Source organism: Pongo abelii, chromosome X (assembly GCF_028885655.2).
Source record: "Pongo abelii isolate AG06213 chromosome X, NHGRI_mPonAbe1-v2.0_pri, whole genome shotgun sequence".
In the NCBI taxonomy this organism is placed as follows: domain Eukaryota; kingdom Metazoa; phylum Chordata; class Mammalia; order Primates; family Hominidae; genus Pongo; species Pongo abelii.
In genome coordinates, this window is record NC_072008.2 from 120676566 (window position 1) to 120697345 (window position 20780).

Sequence of the window (20780 nt, forward strand, 5' to 3'; positions counted from 1 at the left end):
TTAAAATATTATTATTCAAAGTAGAAATCAGTAACAGAAAGAAAACTAAAAAATTTACAAATATGCAAAAATTAAACAATATTAAACAAGCAGTAAGTGAAAGAAGAAAATACAATGAAATTCAAAAATATTTTGAGAATGGCAGAATAAAAACTTAATATACCAAAAAATTATGTGATGCATCAAAAGCTGTGCTCAGAGGGAAACTTATACCTGTAAAGGGCTACATTTAAAAATAAAATGACCTCAATTAATGACCTAACTTTATACCATAAAAAACTAGAAAAGAAGAGCAAGTTTAACCCAAACTCACAAAATAACTGAAATGATGAAGTTTAGTGGAAATATAAAAAATAAAGAGTAGGAAACATATAAGGACAATTAATAAAACCAAACATTTTTCTTTTTTTTGAAAAGATCAAAAAAGTTGACAAATCTTTAGATAGACAGACTAAGGAAAAAAGAGAAGGCACAAATTACTAAAATCAGAAATGAAAGTGGGGGCATTACTACTAACCTTACAGAAATTAAAAGGATTGGCTGGCCAATCCTCCTGGTGTGGTATCTCATGCCTGTAATCCTAGCACCTTGGGAGGCCAAGGTGGGAGGATTACTTGAGCCTATGAGTTCAAGGCCAGCCTAGGCAACATGGTGAAAACCCATCTCTACAAAAAAAATTTAAAAATTAGGCAGGTATGGTGCCACATGCTTGTAGTCCTAGCTACTCAGGAGGCTTAGTTAGGAAGATTGCTTGAGCCCAGGAGGTTGAGATTGCAGTGAGCCATTATTACACCACTGCAAACTAGCCTGGACAGCAGAGCAAGATCCTATCTCAAAAAAAATTAAAAGGATTATAAAACAATACAATGAACAATTATACACCAGTAAATTAAATAACCTGGATGAAATGTAAAAATTTCTAAAAACACACACGCTACCAAAAGTGACTCAAGGAGAAATAATCTGAAGAGTCATATAAAAAGTAACAACATTGAATCAGTGATCAAATACCTCTCAACAATGAAAGCTCAAGACAACAAGTTTTCCTTTTGAATTTCACCAAACATTTCAAAAATCAACACCAATTCTTCTCAAACTCTTCTAAAAAATAGAAGATGAAGAAACATTTTGTAATATATTCTATTAGACTGGCATTATCTTAATATCAAAGCCAGCTAAAGACATTACAAGAAAAGTATAGATTAGTATTGTTTATTAATATAAATGCAAAAGTCTTCGATAAAATACTAGCAAACTAAATTCAGCACCATTTTATATACCCATTACTAAATGGGATTTATCTCAGGGATGCAAGAGGGATTCAACATACAGAAACTAATCAATGTAATGTATCACATTAATAGAATGAAGGTATGCAAACCACATGATTATGTCGACTGATGCAGAAAAAGCATTTGCAAAAGTCCATCACTTTTTTCTGATAAAAAAAATGTTCAACAAACTAGGAATAAAATAAAATTTCCTTGACAGACATTTATCAAAAACAAAAACAAAAACAAAACCCAGTCAATAGTGAAAGACTGATTTTCCTCTAAGATCAGGGAAAAAAGGCAGAATGCCCACCTTCATTAGTTCTATTTATCATGGTACTGAAAATTCCATGTAGATAAATTAGGCAAAGAGAGGAAATAAAAGGGAGATGAAAATTGGAAAGGAATAAATAAAATTATTTCTATTTGCAGAAGACATGATCTTATATATGGAAAATCCCAAAGAGTCAACACAAAACATAGCTCTAATAAATGAATTCAGCAAAGTTTCAGGACATTTGTAGTTCTATACACAGCGATGAACAATCCATGAAAGAATTTAAGAAAACAATTCTATTTACAACAGCTTCCAAAAAAACTCAACTGATAACAGCATCAGCCACAAAGAAGAATTAAGTATTGATACATGCTACGAAATAGATAAACCTCAAAACTAGGTGAAAGAAGCCAGACCCAAAAAGTCACAAATTGTATGATTCTATTTATATGAAATATCCAAATTAGTTAAATCCATAAAGATAAAAAGCAAATTAGAGATTGCCAGGGGCTGGTTGATGGGAGAATGGGGAGTAACTGCTTAACGGTATGCAGTTTCCTTTTGGAGTGATGAAATGTTTCTGAACTAGAGACAGGTGCTAGTTGCACAATATTGTGAATGTACTAGATGCCATTGGATTGTACGCTTTAAAGAGATTAATTTTATGTTGTGTAAATTTTACCTCAATGAAATGTATGTCACGCTGAAGGTATCATTATCATGATCATCATCATCATCACTATGGAAAATAATGCTTCCTAAATTTCACTTTCTTTAAAAGGTTTAGGTCATGAGAAAATATAAGCAAACTAAAATTTAAGACTGTAGTCAGTACAATTTGGATGACATGTTCTTGTCTTCTCTCTGTTCTCTTTCAGATTATGTCTGGCCACTACCTAGATATTTGTGCCCCGTCTGGATTTCTTTAGATGTTTTATTTTCAACAGCGTCCATCATGCACCTCTGCGCTATATCGCTGGATCGGTATGTAGCAATACGTAATCCTATTGAGCATAGCCGTTTCAATTCGCGGACTAAGGCCATCATGAAGATTGCTATTGTTTGGGCAATTTCTATAGGTAAATGAAACTTTTTGGCCATAAGAATTGCAGCGGCTATGCTCAATACTTTCGGATTATGTACTGTGAACAACGTACAGACGTCGACTGGTAACATTTGCGTTTGATCGGGTTCTTTCATTTAGTAATTATTCTTAACCTATTTATCTGATATTTAGGTTAACAATAATGAAAGGAATGTAATGTGTATGAATATGTAAATATAAAGTTTCCATTTATGCTGCTAAATTATTTTATGCATTAGTATGCCAATGAATTCTGCAACACAGATACAAAATATTTGAAATATTGAAAATGTTTTGAAAATGAGAAAGACATAAAGTCTAATTAAATTAAAGTCTAAATTTTAAAAATATAACATTTCAATCTTATATTGAAAAGTTACAAGTATCCCAGAATATTAACCTTAGTATTTTTATTCTAAATTCCTATCCTTTTCAGTAGAAAAATTAATAATGCAATCTAAATCTTCATGAAGTAAATATGTCTAAATTTCTGTTGCTATGACACCTAAAATGTACTATTTTCTCTCAGTTTTAATTGTCTTCTTGAATTCTGGGTATACAAAAAGAAAAAAAAATTTGTTTCTTTAAAGATTTGTAGCAGTTTAAAGGGAAAGAAATGATCATTTATTGCTTATATTTGAGGTATTCGTAAATGCCTTAACAGTGCTAATACTAAAACCAAGAAATTTAAACAATTGGAATTTAGGGCTTTTACTTTCCTGTTTTTTCCTCTTCCAGTTGATTTAAATAATTTTTCTTCATATGTATGTTTTTGTAAAAGATTCAGGTAAAGTGTGCAACAAGATCAAGACTTCTATTTAATCTTCACTAATGTCATCTAAATATTTTCACTCTGGGTTTATTGATCAAATACATTTAAGTTTTAAGATTCTTCTATTGTAGATTGTTCTGCCTGTGTATAGCATAGACACCTTTGAATAAAAAGTCGTGAAGCTTGTCCCAAAAGACAAAAATGAATTTACATAACAGTTTGACTTACAAATTCAAGGGTTCACAGATTTTGCCCCAGCCATCACAAAGAGTTCATCTAAAAAGATGCCAGCTTTTATGGTGCTTACAAAAGAAATACACAGACAAAATAGAATATTGTTGCATCAGCGTCTAGTAATGAAAGACAGTAATTTGCAATGACTCTTGTGCTAAAGGCAAATAAACACATGGATAAAATACTAAAAGCCCTAAGAAGCTAATGAAATAGAAATTGCTATTGGCTAAGATCCAGAAAAAGACAAAAACCCAAGAAAAATGATTATGACTTCTAGTTCACTTTTGCCAATGATGCATTATAAACCTGAAGATATGAGTGACAGGTGGAGACGATCATTTCAGACTCACAAGCAAAGGAGGACTAAAGTAGGAATACAGAGTCTGGCAAGGGCCAACCAACCTGAATTTAATTCTGGGATCACGAAGAACCAGACACTAGGAATAAGGATCGACCAGGATTAAATCACCATAGACATGGAATTCAGCCCTGGTTCAAGTCATTTATGTAAATGAGAGAAATCTTGGGCCTTAAAATTGGATTAAGATGATTTCATATTATTCAGGTTTCCAATTTTGGGGCATAAACAAACAAAAAAAACCATCATCATAGGTTTCAACTTATGTCTTTCAATAATTTTCAAATGCTGTCACTGAAATACAATGATATGCAGATATATGAAGAGACAATACAACATGAATCAGGTATGGGACAATAAGACATAATAGAAATAAACCTACAAACACTTCAGATAATTGAATTATCAGACATACACTTTAAATAATCATTTGGAATGTGCACATGGAAATTACATGCTGATCTTAAACACTTCAGCAAGAAACTGCAAACTATAACGAATGACATTAAGATTTGAGAAACACCTAGAAAATATGGAACTTAAGCATAATATGAAAAACTAAGGGCCAGGCACGGTGTCTCACACCTGTAATCCCAGCACTTTGGGAGGCCCATGCAGGCGGATCACTTGTGGCCAGGAGTTCAAGACCAGCCTGGACAACATGACGAAACCCCATCTCTAGTAAAAATACAAAAATTAGCCAGGTATGGTAGCACACGCCTGTAATCCCAGCTACTTGGGAGGCTGTGGTGGGAGGATCACTTGACCCCCAGAGGTCAAGTCTGCAGTGAGCTGACATCATGCCACTGCGCTCCAGCCTGGGCAACAGAGTGAGACTCTGTCACACACACACACAAAAATTAATTAATTAAAAAATGAAAACCTAAGAACTCTGTGGCGAATTAGAGATGGCGAATTTCCAAATTTACAGAAGATTATTATAAAATAATAAAAATTAGCTGAGTATGGTGGCATGTGCCTGTAGCCCTAGCTACTCAGAAGGTTGAGGCAGGAGGATCACTTGAACTCAGGTGTCTTGAGGCTGTAGTGAGCTATGATCGTGCTACGACACTTCAGCCTTGGTGAGAGAGCAAGACTCTGTCTCTACAAATAAAAGATGAAATGAAATAATAAGATAAATCCAAAAGGAGTCAATAAAAGATAGAAAAATATAAAATGTATACTAAATGGCAGAATTAAAACCAAATATATCCCTAATTATATGAATGACTAAGGATTCTAAGACTGTCATATAGGCTTTCAAAAAATAAGACAACTATATGTTACAAGAGGCATATATAAAGCATAAGGAAAGTAAAAGGATAAAAACAAACAAAAAAATTCCTCCATCTAAACACTATCCAAGAGAAAGACTGTATAGCTATATTAATATTTGTCAAAATAGACTTTTCGGCAAAAAACAAATACTCCAGTGAAAGATTACTTACTGATAAAAGATTTAATACATCTGGAAGACATAAGGTAATAAATTTGTATGTGCATAATTATATGTAGATACATATGTAATATACATAGTATATACATTATAAAGTAAAAGAGGACAGAATTTCAAGGACAGATAGACAAGTCTACAATCATGGCATAAGATCTTAGCACATCCTTCTCAACGATTGTATGAAAACAATTAACAAACCTGAACTCACTGACAAGTGAAGAATACATATTCCCATCATTGCACAAGAAATATTTATCAAAACTGACCATAAAGTAATTCCTCAACACATTCCAAAGGGTTGGAATAAATTGTTTATTCTTTGACTGAAATTCAAAAGAAATAGAAATGACTTCAAAATAGTAGAAAAACCTTCGTATATTTGGAAATTAAGAAATTGTTTCCCAATAAACTTTGACCTAATGGATTTCAAATCCATTGATGATTGTTCCCTAAGCTATCTATTACTAAGGTGATACAATGATAATTTTTCTCACTTTATTATTCTTTCTGCCTTTATTTGTTGGCATTATACTGTAAGGAAGTGTTTTCCCTCCAAGTCTTTGTTATTTATTAGTTCATGTTGGTGGAGACTCCTGGATTCTTTTGTATTCAGTGTAATATATATGATTCATTATTGCTCTTAATTATTTTGATGCTCAAACTGTCTCATATTTTTCTAATAAGAACTCCTTTTCATATATCCCATCAGCTTTTGAGCATTTGCCAGATTCACCTTTTACTTCCCATGCCCCAGTTCCAAAATTAGCCATTTCTTACAAGAAACCCTTTTAGTGGGCAATTGTTTTATAAAGCAAGATGCAGAAGCTCAGTATGCTCATTGCTAATAGGATATCATTGCTCATATATATCAATACCTTTAATCCCAATCCACGAGCACAGGACTCTTTTGCTACTTTCCAATTCTTTATTTTTCCTCATTTTTCTCACAGTGAGTAACTTTTTCCCCAAACCATTGATATATTTATTATTTATATTTTCTATATCCTACAATACAACAAATTAATTTCAGAATTTCTATACCCATACCACTACCAATAAATGAAATGCAATGTTTAAAATTTCATTGCAATTTTATTTTAGAATGTTTTCCACCAAGGGCATATAGTCAAAGCATTGTCTTCAAAATGCTAGGATTAGTTTGAATTTTTTTTCTCTGTGATTCTGATACCAATTGTTCACATTTAGGGATTTTGTTTTGTTTTTGCATGTATTCCCCAACCTTGTTGACTTTATTTTTTAATATGTAAAATAATATGATGCTCCAACAGTCAAAACTAGGCAAATAAAATACTCAGAGAAGAGTCAGTTCCTCTTCTATTCCTGGGTTAACCCATTCATTAGTTTCTAGGGCATACTTTTTGAGTTTATTTTTGGAAAAAAAAATGATTATACACAAATACACTTATTGTTATTTTTCCATTCTTAAATTAAAAGATAAAATGCTACATACAAATTAATACTTTGTTTTGCTTTGTTCTTTTACTTGGAAATATGTCCTGGAAATCACTCTATCAATTTGTAAGATGATAGATATGCACCCAACTTTATCATGTAAATGGCCTAAATACTCCAATTAAAAGCTAAATTCATTCTATTATTTTTTACACTCACTAGTAATAGATTGTGTAGATATACTTTATTTAACCAGTCTTCTGTGTATAATCAGGTAAGTTGTTTCCAACATTTGGAAGTTACCAATAATTCTACTAAGAATAACTGTGTGTGTGTGTGTGTGTGTGTGTGTGTGTGTGTGTGTGTCCTTCTGTGTGTGTGTGTGTGTGCATGTGTGTCTGTCCTGTGTGTGTGTGTGTGCGCATGCATGTGTGTGTTTCATATTATTGGAAGTTTAACTTTTAAATAAATTCTTGCTCAAATGTATTCAGAATTTATCTTCTAAATAAATTCTTAGAGGAGGAGTTGATTGATCAAGGGGTATATGTAGTTAGGAGTTGAACCATTTTGCATTCCCACCAGCAATGCAAGAAAGCCTCTGTTTCCCCAGAGCCTTGCTAATGAAGTTTATTTTCAAACTTTTTAAATTTTGCGAATCCCGTAAGTGAGAAATGTTACCTCAGTATAGTTTTAATTTGCATCTATTTTATTTGGCTGAAGTTCGTATGATTAAATGTATGAAAACCACTTAAGTGCCATTGCCAAATCAGTTTGAAGTGTCCTTTTGCTCATTTTTTCTGATTTTTTTTACATTTTTATTTCTTAATTTAATAGCTCTTTATAAGTTATAGACACTAACCATTTTACACGTGATAAATGAAAATATTTTCTGTTTGCTATTTGATATAGTTATGGTATTTTGCCATACAAAATTATTTTATTTTCATGTGGTTCATCTTGTCAATCAGATTTCCTTTTTATGTTGAGAGTATGGCAACAAATTCTTTCCCCTAACTCAGGTTAGACAATAAATCACACATATTTTTCTCATTTTTTACATTTAGACCTCTGATACATTTGGATTTTATTCTTGTACGTTGTGACATACACATTCAATTTTAGTCTCTTAAAACTAATTCTTCCATTGTCTCATGCTATTTATTTTAAAAGTCCATCTGTCCTGTGATATGAGATGCCATCTTTATAGTACATTAAATATTCTTATATGCCTGGACATGTTTCTGAAGTTCACATTTTATTCCACTACACTGTCTAATCAAATGCCAATTTCACACTTTTAATTATAAATGCTATTACATAAATTTATTATCTGATATGGTTAGTCCCTATTCATTAGGCATTTTTTAGAGCTTGTATAGACATTATTGAAAGTTTAATTTTCCATATTAACGTTAACATTAACTTGCCTTGTTCTACTCTAAAAGCCTGGATATTTTGACAGGGATCTCCTTAAATTTATAATTTAATTTAAGGAAAAATGAACAACTGAATTTAAAAAATGCTTTCTCTAATCTATATACTAATTTAGGTGGTGGCCACTCTGTCTTCCAGACTTTACAGCCAAACCTATATGTCACTCTCATGTCTTCCTTATCAACATTTATAGTGTATCTCATAAGAATCAATTTTTAGCTTTACCACACAACCAAATCTGTCTTCTATGCATTCACTAGTGACTACTTAATTGTTTAATTTATGAATTTTCAAACTTTTTGGTCTCATGATCTCTGTATACTCAAACATTATTAAGGATTCCAGAGAGTTTGCCTTTATATGAGCTATACCCATCAGCATTTAATGTCTTTGAAATTAAAATTGAAATTTTAAATTTTTTGTCTACATTTATTTAAAATAACAATAGTAAATCCATTACATGTTAACATAAATAATTAGCTCTATTAAAAAAAGCTATATTTTCCAAAACAAAATCAGCAAGAAGAGTGACATTGTTTTACAGTTTTTTCTTTTTTTGACTTTTATAAATTTAGGGGGTACAAGTGCAGTTTTGATATATGAATATAGAGTATAGTGGTGAAGCCTGGGCTTTTAGTGTAACCATCACTCGGTAATGTACGATGTACCCATTAAATAATTTCTCATCCCTCTCACCATATACAAAAATTAACACAAGATGGATGAAATCCTTAAATGTAACATCTGAAACTGCAAAAGCACTAGAAGAAAACCTAGGAAAAAACTCTGCTGGACATTGGCCTAGGCAAAGAATTCATGACTAAGACCTTGAAAGCACAAACAACAAAAACAATAATAGACAAATGGGATTTAAACTAAAAAACTTCTGTGCAGAAAATAAATAATCCACAGAGTGAACAGATAACCTGCAGAATGGGAAAAAATATTTGCAAACTATACATCCAACAAGGGACTAAAATCCAGAGTCTATAAGGAACTCAAACAACTCAACAACAACAAAAGACAACCCCATAAAAAACTGGGGAACAGACATGACCAAACATTTTTCAAAAGAAGGCATACAAATGGCTAACAAGCATATGAAGAAAATGCTCGATGTCACTAACCATTAGAGAAATGTTTTACAGTTTTTCAAGGTTCTTTAATCATCCGACTTAATAGAAGATAGCTAGATTCTCATCTCTGCTTTTTTCATCCAATTTATTGCAACAATTTCCTGTGATTCAGATAATTGCAGTCATTCTTGTTTGACAGTGCACTAAAACTCAGCAAGTAGTAGTTTCTTAAGTTCTGTGGCAGTGTACAATCAGAAACCAAATCACTGACTTTTTTATATACTGTTACATTAAAATCCACTAATGTATCTTGAAATGGATATTTCAAATGAATACTTTACTTCAGTACTTCACATGGATATTTTACCCATGATTTATATTGTAACATCAGGCATAGGTCATTAAGAAAATATTGATTCACCGAGTTACACATATTTTCTCACTGTTGGTATATTTCACTATACAATGTCAAAAATCATATATGTTGATAATCTTCATCAACCTTAATGGAAAAATCTTAAGACATTGGGAAAGTTCAATCTCCCAGGAATGAATAGACATTTTCCAAAAATTACATTATTCACTTGAAACCTCAGATTTTATTATTGGCAGCAAATTGCATCTATTTTTTGCTTAACTTGACAAGCTCAAGTCATCCATTATTGAGAAAGTAGCTGCCAAATACCCAAGTCTGAATAACTCTAGTGTGTCTAGCAGTCAAGTAAAGATGTTAGTCTATGAAAAAATACATGGCTAGTTAATCTTGCAACTCTAACAATTGCATAGGTACTTTTTCTCAAAGCAACCATCTTATATCAGTATGCAGAAGATGCGCTCTTCCTGTACTTCTCATTTTCTTACATAAGTTCTTAAGAAGATGTGTACCCACATGTTGAGATTTAATAAAATTAGTATTTTTTACTACTTCATAAAGTATATTCTTAAGTAATACTGGCTTCTTTCCCCAAAAGTACATAGTGATAAAGAATACAATAACTTCTTGTACAGTTTGATGTCACTTGCTTGATTCGTGCCAAGGCACCAGCAGTTTCACCCACCATTACATTGGCATTATCAGTAAAATTGTAAACACCTTGAAAATAGCAAATAACATATTAATATTTCTATGGAAATACTGTTGACTTCATGAAACTATTGAAAATGTTTCAGAGATACATAAATGTTGATGGAACACACTTTAAAAACTAAGTTTCCAATGCTAGCTCCCTTTGTGGCATTTGATATAGTCAATGATGTTTTGTTCGTAATTCTCTGATTCTTTGCTACCTATGACAAAATTTTCGTTTGGTTTCCTTTTCTCCTATTTCTCTGTCTGCTCCAATTCATTTTCTTCGTTTTCTGCTTTATCCCCATTCTTCCCCAGGATTCTGTTCCTTCCAATTGCTTATGTACTTTTCCTGGCTTGCATCATCCACAGAAATAATTAAAATATATCTACCAATGACTCTTGAATAATTATTTCTATTTATTTCTATCCGGATTATATCCAGATCTATAGCTTGTAGAATAACTCTTAGCTCATGTTCCATATAAAATAGACTACAGACCAGATTTGGCCCATGAACCACAGTTTGCCAAACCCTGGTCCTAATAATTGTGTTCTGGCAAGTATATAGTGACATCTAGTCCTAGTATTTATCTTTAATTCCTTACTGACTCATAATGTTGCGCACTTTTTGTGATGGTTTTTAAGCATTTTGACTTCCTCTTTTGTGATGAATTTTTAACACCATTTGCCTATTTTCAATTTTTTAATTGATTTCTAGTGTTTTTTGTATAGTCTAGATAAGAGTTCTTTGTCGGATATGTATAGTGAAAATATTTTTTCCCAATCTGTGCATGACCTTACACTCACTTAAAGTTCAATTTGTCAGTGTTTTCTTTAATGGCCAGTGATTTTTGTATCCGGTTTATGAAAAGTTTACTTATCCAGAGTTCAAGAGGATATTCAAGAGGATAACCTCCTCTGTCTTTGTCTTTGTTTTTGCTTCCTTTCTTAAGAGTTTGATAATCTTAGCTTTCACATTTAGGTCTAGGAGCCATCTCAACTTAATGTATACGTCTGATGCGAGCTAGAGATTGAATTTTTTCCCCATGTGGATATCCAGTTGACTCAGCATCATTTATTGGAAAGATTATTCTTGCCCACCGAATTACAATGGGGTCATTCTCATAAGTCAGGTTACCTTATGTGTGTTGTTTCTCCTGGGCTATAAATTCTGTTCTATTGATCTAATATTCTGTCCTCGTACTAGTATTACAATGTCCTAATTACTATAGCTTTATACTAAGTCTTCTAATCTAGTAGAGTAAGTCTGTCAGCTGTGTTCTTCTTCAAAATTTTCTGGGCTAGCCTAAGGCCTTTTCATTTTCTTTTTTTTATTTTTTATTTATTATTATTATTATTATTATTATTATTATTATACTTTAGGTTATATGGTACATGTGCGCAATGTGCAGGTAAGTTACATATGTATACATGTGCCATGCTGGTGCGCTGCACCCACTAACTCATCATCTACCATTAGGTATATCTCCCACTGCTATTCCTCCCCCCTCCCCCCCCACCCCACAACAGTCCCCGAAGTGTGATGTTCCCCTTCCTGTGTCCATGTGTTCTCATTGTTCAATTCCCACCTATGAGTGAGAATATGTGGTGTTTGGTTTTTTGTTCTTGCGATAGTTTACTGAGAATGATGATTTCCAATTTCATCCATGTCCCTACAAAGGACATGAACTCATCATTTTTTATGGCTGCATAGTATTCCATGGTGTATATGTGCCACATTTTCTTAATCCAGTCTATCATTGTTGGACATTTGGGTTGGTTCCAAGTCTTTGCTATTGTGAATAATGCCGCAATAAACATACGTGTGCATGTGTCTTTATAGCAGCATGATTTATACTGGGTATATACCCAAAGGACTATAAATCATTTTCATATGAAACTAAAATTAGCTTGTCAGTCCCCAAAACAAAATGTGCTGTTGTTTTAAAATTGATATTGCATTAAATCTATAAGTCAGCTAAGTGAGGATTTGTCTTAACAATATTATGGCTTCCAATCCATGTACATATGCATATGTACATGTAAATAATCTACTATTTATTTAGGCCTTCTTTAATACTCTGTTATGTTTTATTTAATTTAGAGGTCTTGCACATTTTTGTTAGATTTATCCCTAGGTACTTGATTTCCTAGGATGCTATTGTAAATATTTCTAGTTGCTTGCTGCTAGCATATAAAAATAAAATACATTTGATATTTTTGCATTTAGTCTATACCCAGCTATCTATCTAAATTCACTTAACATTTCTTGGAGTTTGTTAACAGATTCATTGGAATTTTCAGCATAGCTAGTGGTGTCACTTGTGAATGATGACAGATGTATTTCTTTTTCTTCTATCTTAAAAAATTTTTAAATTAATTGTTCCTGCTTGATTGCACTGGTAGGACTTAGAAAATAGTGTTTAATACAAGTGGAAGTAGTAGACATCTTTTTTTTTAGTGGAAAACTGCTCAGTATTTCAACATTAAGAATAATATTTGTTAGTTGCAAGTTTTGTAAAATGTCTTTCATCAAATTAAGTTCCCTTTTATTCTCTATTTTCTGTGTCTTTTTTATCATAAGTATGTGTAACTTTTCCAAATCCTTTTTTCTGAATCCACTGAGGTGATTATAGGATTTCATTCTTCCTTTATTCTGTTAGCATGGTAAATTGTATACATTTTTGAATTATATCTTGCATTCTTGAAATAAATCCCACTTTGTAATGGGCTTTTTTTTTCTATATCATTGGATTATTTTTTATATTTTAGTTAGGATGCTTTAATCCATTTCGATGAGAGATTTTGCCTTGTCATTTTACTCTTTTTAGTCATATCCTTGTCTAGTTTTGGTAGCAGAGTATGCAAGCCTCATAAAATGAGTTTGAAGCTGTCCCTTTTGACCTACCTTGTATGTTTGTGTAAAGTTTGCATCTTTATATTTTAAAATGTTTGGAAGAATTAATGAGTGTAGTCATTTGATACTGTCACCATCTGAGGCTGCAGGGTGGTATGTGTCTGTGAGTGTGTGTGTGTGCGTGCATGTGCATGCATGTGTGCATATGTGTAAAGGTTCTTAATTATAGATTCAATTGCTTCAACATGAATGGCAATATTCATATTTTCTTTTGTATGTGTTAGTTTTGGTAAATTGTAATTGTCAAAGAATTTCTTCTAAGGTTTCTAATTTACTAGCATCAAGTGGTGTAATTACCATCCTTTTAATGTCTACATAATGTGTAGTGACTTCCTGTTTCGCGCAGAGAATGGGTATCTCTGTTTTCTCTCTTTTTGTGTTTAGTTTACTAAGAGTTTATAATTTTTTTTAACTCCTCCAAGAATTATCTTTTGGAGTCATCAATTTTCTCCATTGTTTGTCCATTTTCTATGTCATTGACATCTAATTTTACCTCCTTCTTTCTACTTACTTTGGGTTTCATTTTCTCTTTTTTAACTTCTTAAGGAAGAAAGTTAAGTCAGTGACTCTGGGCCTTACTTGATTTCTAATATACACATTTAAATCCATAAATTTTTCTCTAAATTCTACTTTAGCTGTATCTCATAACTGTTGACATGCATTTTAATTTCAGCTCAAAATATTTATTAATTCCCTTTTTTAATCCATGGATTATTTGGAAACCTGTAGTTTAATTTTCAGACTTCAGGAAATTTTCAAGGTATCTTTCTTAGTGAGTTGTAATTAATGCCACAGTGGCCAGGGTATATACACTTTATGTTTCCGTCATTTGACTTTTATTGTCATTGCCTTTTGGCCCAGCATATGGTTTACCATGATAAATGTTCTATGTCTACCTCAAAAGAATATATATTATGATGTTGATAGATGTAGTAACAGAATGTGTGTTTTGTAACTTTTCTATGTGTATTTTCTAGTTACTGCAAGAGTTGTGTTAAAATCTCTGACAATCATCGTGGGTTTGTCTATCTCTCCTTTTAGTCTTTTTAACATTTGTTCTATAAATTTTGAGGTTATGTTACTTGGTTTCTTTAATAAATAAGATTATATCTTTCTCTAGGATTGACACTTTTACAGTTATGAAATATTCCTCTTTATCTCTCCTAATACTTTTTGCCCTAAGAACTAATTTGTCTGATATATCAGCTTTCTTTCAGTTGGTGTTTCCACAGCATAACATTTTCTATTTTTTTAAAACAGGCTCTGTCTTTATATTTTTAAATAATTCACTTATAAAGAGCATATAGTTATTTCTTAATGTAATCTGAAAGTATTTCATTTTTAGTTGAAGTTTTTAAACCACTTAAACGATATGCTTTAGTTTACATCTATTAATTTTTGTTAGTTTTTTTCTTTGTTTCTTTATTATTCTTTCTTTTGTAAAAAGATTCATTTAGGTAAATTTGATGTAAGATAACCTGCATTTTTTAAAATGTATAATTTGACAAATATTAAAATGTGCATAAACCCATGAAAACATCGCCACACTCAAGATCATAAAGATAGCCATCCCCATCAAGTTTCCTCATGCCCACTTGTAATACTTCCCTCCCTCAATCATACTTCACTGTCCCTGAACAATCACTGATCTGCTTTCTGTCACTATGCTCTAGCTTGCATTTTCTAAAATGCAATACGTATACTTTAAAAATATATATTTAAGATATACAATAGGATGTTATGAGATACATAGAGATGGTAAAAAGGTTACTATAGTGAAGCAAATGAATATATTCATCATCTCATATAGTTACCTATTTTTGTGTGTATGGCAAGAATAGCTACAATCCACTCATTTAGCATGAATCCCATACATAGTATAATTTTATTACCTATCATCCACATGTTGTACATTAGATCTCTAGACTTGATCAGCCTACATATCTACTACTTTGTACTCTGACCTGTGTCTGCCCATCACCCAACTCCCACTGTTTTATTCTCTATCTCTGTATATTTCAGTTTTTCTTTAGTTTCCACATAAAAGTGAGATCATACAAAATGCTTCCTTCTGTGTCTGGCTTATTTCATTTAGCATGTCTTCCAGGCTAATCCATGTTGTAGCAAATGGCATGATCTCATTCTGTTTTAGGGCTGAACAGTATTCCATTGTGTATACATATGTGCCACCGTTTATTTATTTATTCATTCATTCATGGATTCTTAGATTATTTCCATATCTTAGCTATTGTGAATAATGCTGCAATTAGCATGGGAGAGCACAGATCCTTACAATGTGACGATCTCATTTCTATTTCTAATATTTCTAAAATATTAATTTTGAAGAACCTCCATACTGTTTTCCATGATGGCTGTACTAATCTACATCCCCACAAGCAGTGTACACGTGTTGCCTTTCCTCCACACATTTGCCAACACATGTTATATTTTGATTTTTTATAATAGCTATACTAACTGGTATCTCATAATGGTTTTGACTTGCATTTCCCTGATGATTAATTGATGTTGCACACCTCTACATATACCTGTTGGACATTTTTATGTCTTCCACAGAGAAATGTCTATTCTTGTCTTTTTTCTAATTTTTAAACAGGATATTTGTTTTTCCATTATTGTGTGAACAAGTTATTTATAAATTTTGGATATTAACCCTTTAACAGATATATGGTTTGCAAATATTTTTTTTCTCAATTCATGGGAACCATTTCATCTTGTGGATTATTTCCTTCACTGTTTAGAAGCTTTTTAATTCGATTTAATCCCATTTATTTATTTTTGCTTTTGTAGCCTGCACTTTTGATATGATATACAAAAATTCATTTCCAAGCCTAATGTACAAGAGCTTTTCCTTTATGTTCTGTTCTAAGAGATTTATAGTGTCTAGTGTTGTATTTAGGCCTTTTATTCATTTTGAGTTGATTTTTGTGCATGATGTCAGATAAGGGTCAAATTTCATTCTTTTGCATATGGAAATAGAGTTTTTACAGCATCATTTATTTAAGAAATTATGCTTTTCCTATTGGGCTTTATTGGTGCCCTTGTCAAAAACAAATTGACAATTTGTGTTTGGATTTATCTCTGGGCTCTCTATTCTGTTTTGCTGGTCTATGTGTCTGTATTTCTGCCTTGACCATACCATATTGATTACTATAGCTTTGTAATACTATCTTAAAAAAGGAAGTATGATGCCTCCAACTTCATTTGTTCTCAGAATTATTGTGGCTATTTGGGGTCTTTTATTATTCCATACAGATTTTATTATTGCTTTTGCTGTTTCTGATAAGAAAGGCATTGGGATTTTTAAAAGGGTTGTGTTGAATCTCTATATTGCTTTGGGCAGTATGAACATTTTAACAATATTAATTCTTTATGTATATATAATAGTTGTACATATTTTTGGCATACCTGTGACATTTTGATTCTTGTGTAGAATGTGTAATGAGCAAATCAGGGTAACTGGGATATCCACCACTTCACATTTATATTTGTTTTGGGGACATTACAATTCTTCTCATCTAGCTATTTTAAAATATACAATAGGTTATTGTTAACTATAGTCTCCCAACTGAACTATCAAATACTAGAATGTATTCCATCTATCTAACTGTATCTTTGAACTTCTTAACCAACTTCTCTTCATCTCCCTCAACTCCCCTACCCTTCTAAGCTTCTGGTAACCTGTCTTACTATGCCTGGCTTATTTCATTTCCCATAATTACCTCTAGGTCTACTCATGCTACTGCAAATGACAGGATTTCATTCTTCTTATGGCTGAATAATATTCTAATTGTTGTATATATCACATTTTCTTTTTCCATTCATCTATTGATGGACACTTAGGTAGATTTCATATATTGGCTATTATAAATAATGCTACAATAAACATGAGAGTGCAGATATCTCTTCAATATATATTAATTTTCTTACTTTGAGTTACATACCCAGCAATGGGAATGCTGGATTATGTGGTAGTTCTATTTTTCATTTTTTCAGGAACCTCCATACTGTTTTCCATAGTGGCAGTACTACTTCATCTCCCCACCAACAGTGTATGAGCACTCCCCTTTGATATGTTGTGTTTCTATTCGTTGTTTGTCTCAAGATATTTTTTAGTTTCCCTTTTGACACATTGGGTGTTCAGGAGCATGTTCTTTGCTTTTCACATATTTGTGCATTTTCTAATGTTCCTCCTAATATTGATTTCTCATTTTGTGTTATTGTGATCTGAAGTGACACTAGATATGATTTTAGTCTTCTTAAATTTGTTAAGACTTATTTTGCAGCCTAACATATGGTCTATCCTGGAGAGTGCTCCATATGTACTGGAGAGGAATATGTATTCTGCTGCTGTTGGATGTAAAGTTCTGTGTATGTTTGTTAGATCCATTTGGTCAAAAGTGCAATTCAAGTCCAGTATTTCCTTATTATTTGTTATCTGGTTGCTTTATTCATTGTTATAAGTGGGACATTAAAATCTCCTACTATTATTGTATTGCTATCCATTTTGTTCTTTTATGTCCATTAAAAATTTGTGTATGTATTTATGTGCTCCAATGTTGGGTGCATAAATATTTACAATGGTTATGTCCTCCTGATGAATTGGTTCTTTAAACATTAAATAATATCCTTTTTTGTCTCTTGCAAAAATTTTTAACTTGAAGTCTACGTTACCAGATATAAGTATAGCCACCTGCTCCCTCTTTTGGTACATTTGCATGGAATATCTTCTTCCATTCCTTCACTTTCAGCCTGTGTATGTCTTTAAAGCATAAGTGAGTTTCTTGTAGGCAACATAGTTGGCTCTTGTTTTTTTTTTTTTCCACTCAGCCACTCTGTTTTTTGTTAAGAGAATTTAATCCATTTACATTCAAGGTTATTATTGACAGATAAGGACTTGCTACTGCCATTTTCTTGTTTGTTTTCTGGTTATTTTGTAGCTATTTTGTTCCTTTCTTTCTCTTTTATAGTTTACCTTTATGAATTGACACTTTTTTGTAGTGCTAAGATTTGATTGCTTTTTCTTTAGCATTGGTATATCTGCCATAGATTTTTGTTTTGTGGCTACCATGAGGCTTATATAAAACATCATATAGTTATAATCTACTATTTTAAGCTAACACCTTAACTTCTGACACATACAAACACTCTAGGCTTTTACCTTCCTTCCTCACAATTTATGTTTTTGATGTCACAACTTTTGTCTTGTTATATTGTGAGTTCCTTAACAACTTAGTATAGCTTCCGTTATTTTTGACCATTGTGACTTTCATCTTCATACTAGCAATGCGTATAATTTATAAAGTATTGGAACATCCTGGATTTGACTGTCTATTTACCTCTACCAGTGAGTTTTGTATTTACCTCTACTAGTGAGTTTTGTACTTTCCTATGTATTCATGATGGTAATTACTGTCCCTTTGTTTCCACTTGAAGAACTCCCTTAAGTATTTCTTGTAAGTCAGGTTTCAATGGTAATAAATTCCCTCAGCTTTTGCTTGTCTGCGAAAGACTTTATTTCTACATTTCTGAAGGACAGCATTGCTGTATAGAGTATGCTTGGCTGACAGTTTTGTTTGTTTGTTTGTTCTTGGGGTTATTTTTTCTTCTTCTTTTTTTTTTTTTTTTTTTTTTTTGCTTTCAACACATTAAATATATCATTCCATTCTCTCCTGGCCTGTAAGGTTTCTGCTGAGAAATGCACTGATAATCTAATGGGGATTCCCTTATATGGACTCAGGATCATGAAAACATCCATCCCCATCAAAAGTTTCCTCAAGCGCATCTGTAATAATCTCTTCCCTAATACTTCACTGTCCCTAGGCAATAGCTGACTTGTGTTCTGTCACTATATATCAGTTTGTATTTAATGAAATACAGGATATACTCTTTTATAAATGGCTTCTTTCACTTAACATGATTATTTGAGGCTAACCAATGTTGTCAATAGTTTGTTTTTATTGCAGCATAGTATTCCACTCATGGATATACAATTTGTCTAAAAATTCTACTTTGTATAGACGTGGTTTATTTCCAGTTGTTGCATGTTATAGAAATTTCTGTACAATTCTGTAGGTGGGCATATATTTTCATTTCTCTTGGATAAATACTTAAGAGTAGAATGGCAGGGCTTCTACAATAGGTGTACATTTAGCTTTTTAAGAAACTACCATACTTTTCCAAAGTGATTGTAACATTTAATATTCCCGCTAGCAGTATGTAAGAGTTACAGATTCTCCACAACCTCCCCAATTCTTGGTATAGTCAGACTTACAATTCTTGCTATTCCAGTTGGTATATAGAGATCACTGTTTGTGGTTTTAATTTGCATTTTCCCAGTGACTTAGGGTATTGAGCATTTTTTATGAGCATATTGATCTTTATATAATCTAGGGTAAAAGTGTCTGGTTGATTATTTTTCTCATTTTTATTAGATTGACTTCATATTATTGAGTTTTAATTGTTATTTATATATTCTTGGTAAAAATTTTATTTGGTGTATTTATTTCTTATTTTTTATTGTATTTATTTATTTATTTATTTTGAGACAGGGTCTCTCTCTGTTGCCCAGGCTGGAATGCAGTAGTACAGTCCCGGCTTACTGCAACCTCCACCTCCCAGGTTCAAGTGATTCTCCTGCCTCAGCCTCCTGAGTAGCTAGGATTACAGGCATGCACCACAACAGCCTGGCTAATTTTTGTATTTTTAGTAGAGACAGGATTTCACCATATTGATCAGGCTGGTCTCGAACTCCTGACCTCAGGTGATCTGCCTACCTCGGCCTCCCAAAGTGCTGGGATTATAGGCGTGAGCCACTGCGCCTGGCCCCAGTGCGTTTTTTAAAATATTTTCATTGTCAGTGACTTAACCTTAAATTTCTTAATAGTCTCTATGGAAGAAGAAAGTTTTTAACTGTCATAAAATTCAAATTATTAAGAATTTTTCTCTTATGCTTCATGCTTTTGAGTCATATTTAAGAAATATTTGCCAAACCTATGGTCACTAAGATTTTCTCCTATATTTTATCATAGAGTTTTATACTTTTAGCTCTAATATTTGCTTCTAAGGTTTAATTACATATATATATATATATTTTTTTTAGGTACACAGTAGGTACATGAGATACTTTAAAACAGGCATGCGATGTGAAATAAGCACATAATGGGGACTGGGATATCTGTCTTCTCAAGCATTTATCCTTTGAGTTACAAACAATCAAATTACACCCTTTAAGTTATTTTAAAATATGTAATTATTATTGACTATAGTCACCCTATTGTGCTATCAAACAGTAGGCCTTATTCATTCTTTCTATTTTTTTTTGTACCCGTTGACCATCCCCATCTCTCCCCCCACAACCACCAACTACTCTTCCCACCCTCTGGTAACCATCTTTCTACT

General features: G+C 32.3%; 1 protein-coding gene across 3 annotated transcripts in view; it reads left to right on the forward strand.

The window, feature by feature from the left end:
- The window catches only part of HTR2C (5-hydroxytryptamine receptor 2C), a 312069-nt gene that overhangs the window by 244502 nt on the left and 46787 nt on the right, over window positions 1-20780 (forward strand). For 2 of the 3 annotated variants that reach the window (XM_024240988.2, XM_024240989.2), the window contains one exon: window positions 2427-2627. In XM_024240988.2, the coding sequence (XP_024096756.1) occupies window positions 2427-2627 (201 nt within the window). The remainder of the gene's footprint in view (window positions 1-2426; window positions 2628-20780) is intronic. The other variant, XM_003779705.4, reaches the window with a different exon arrangement.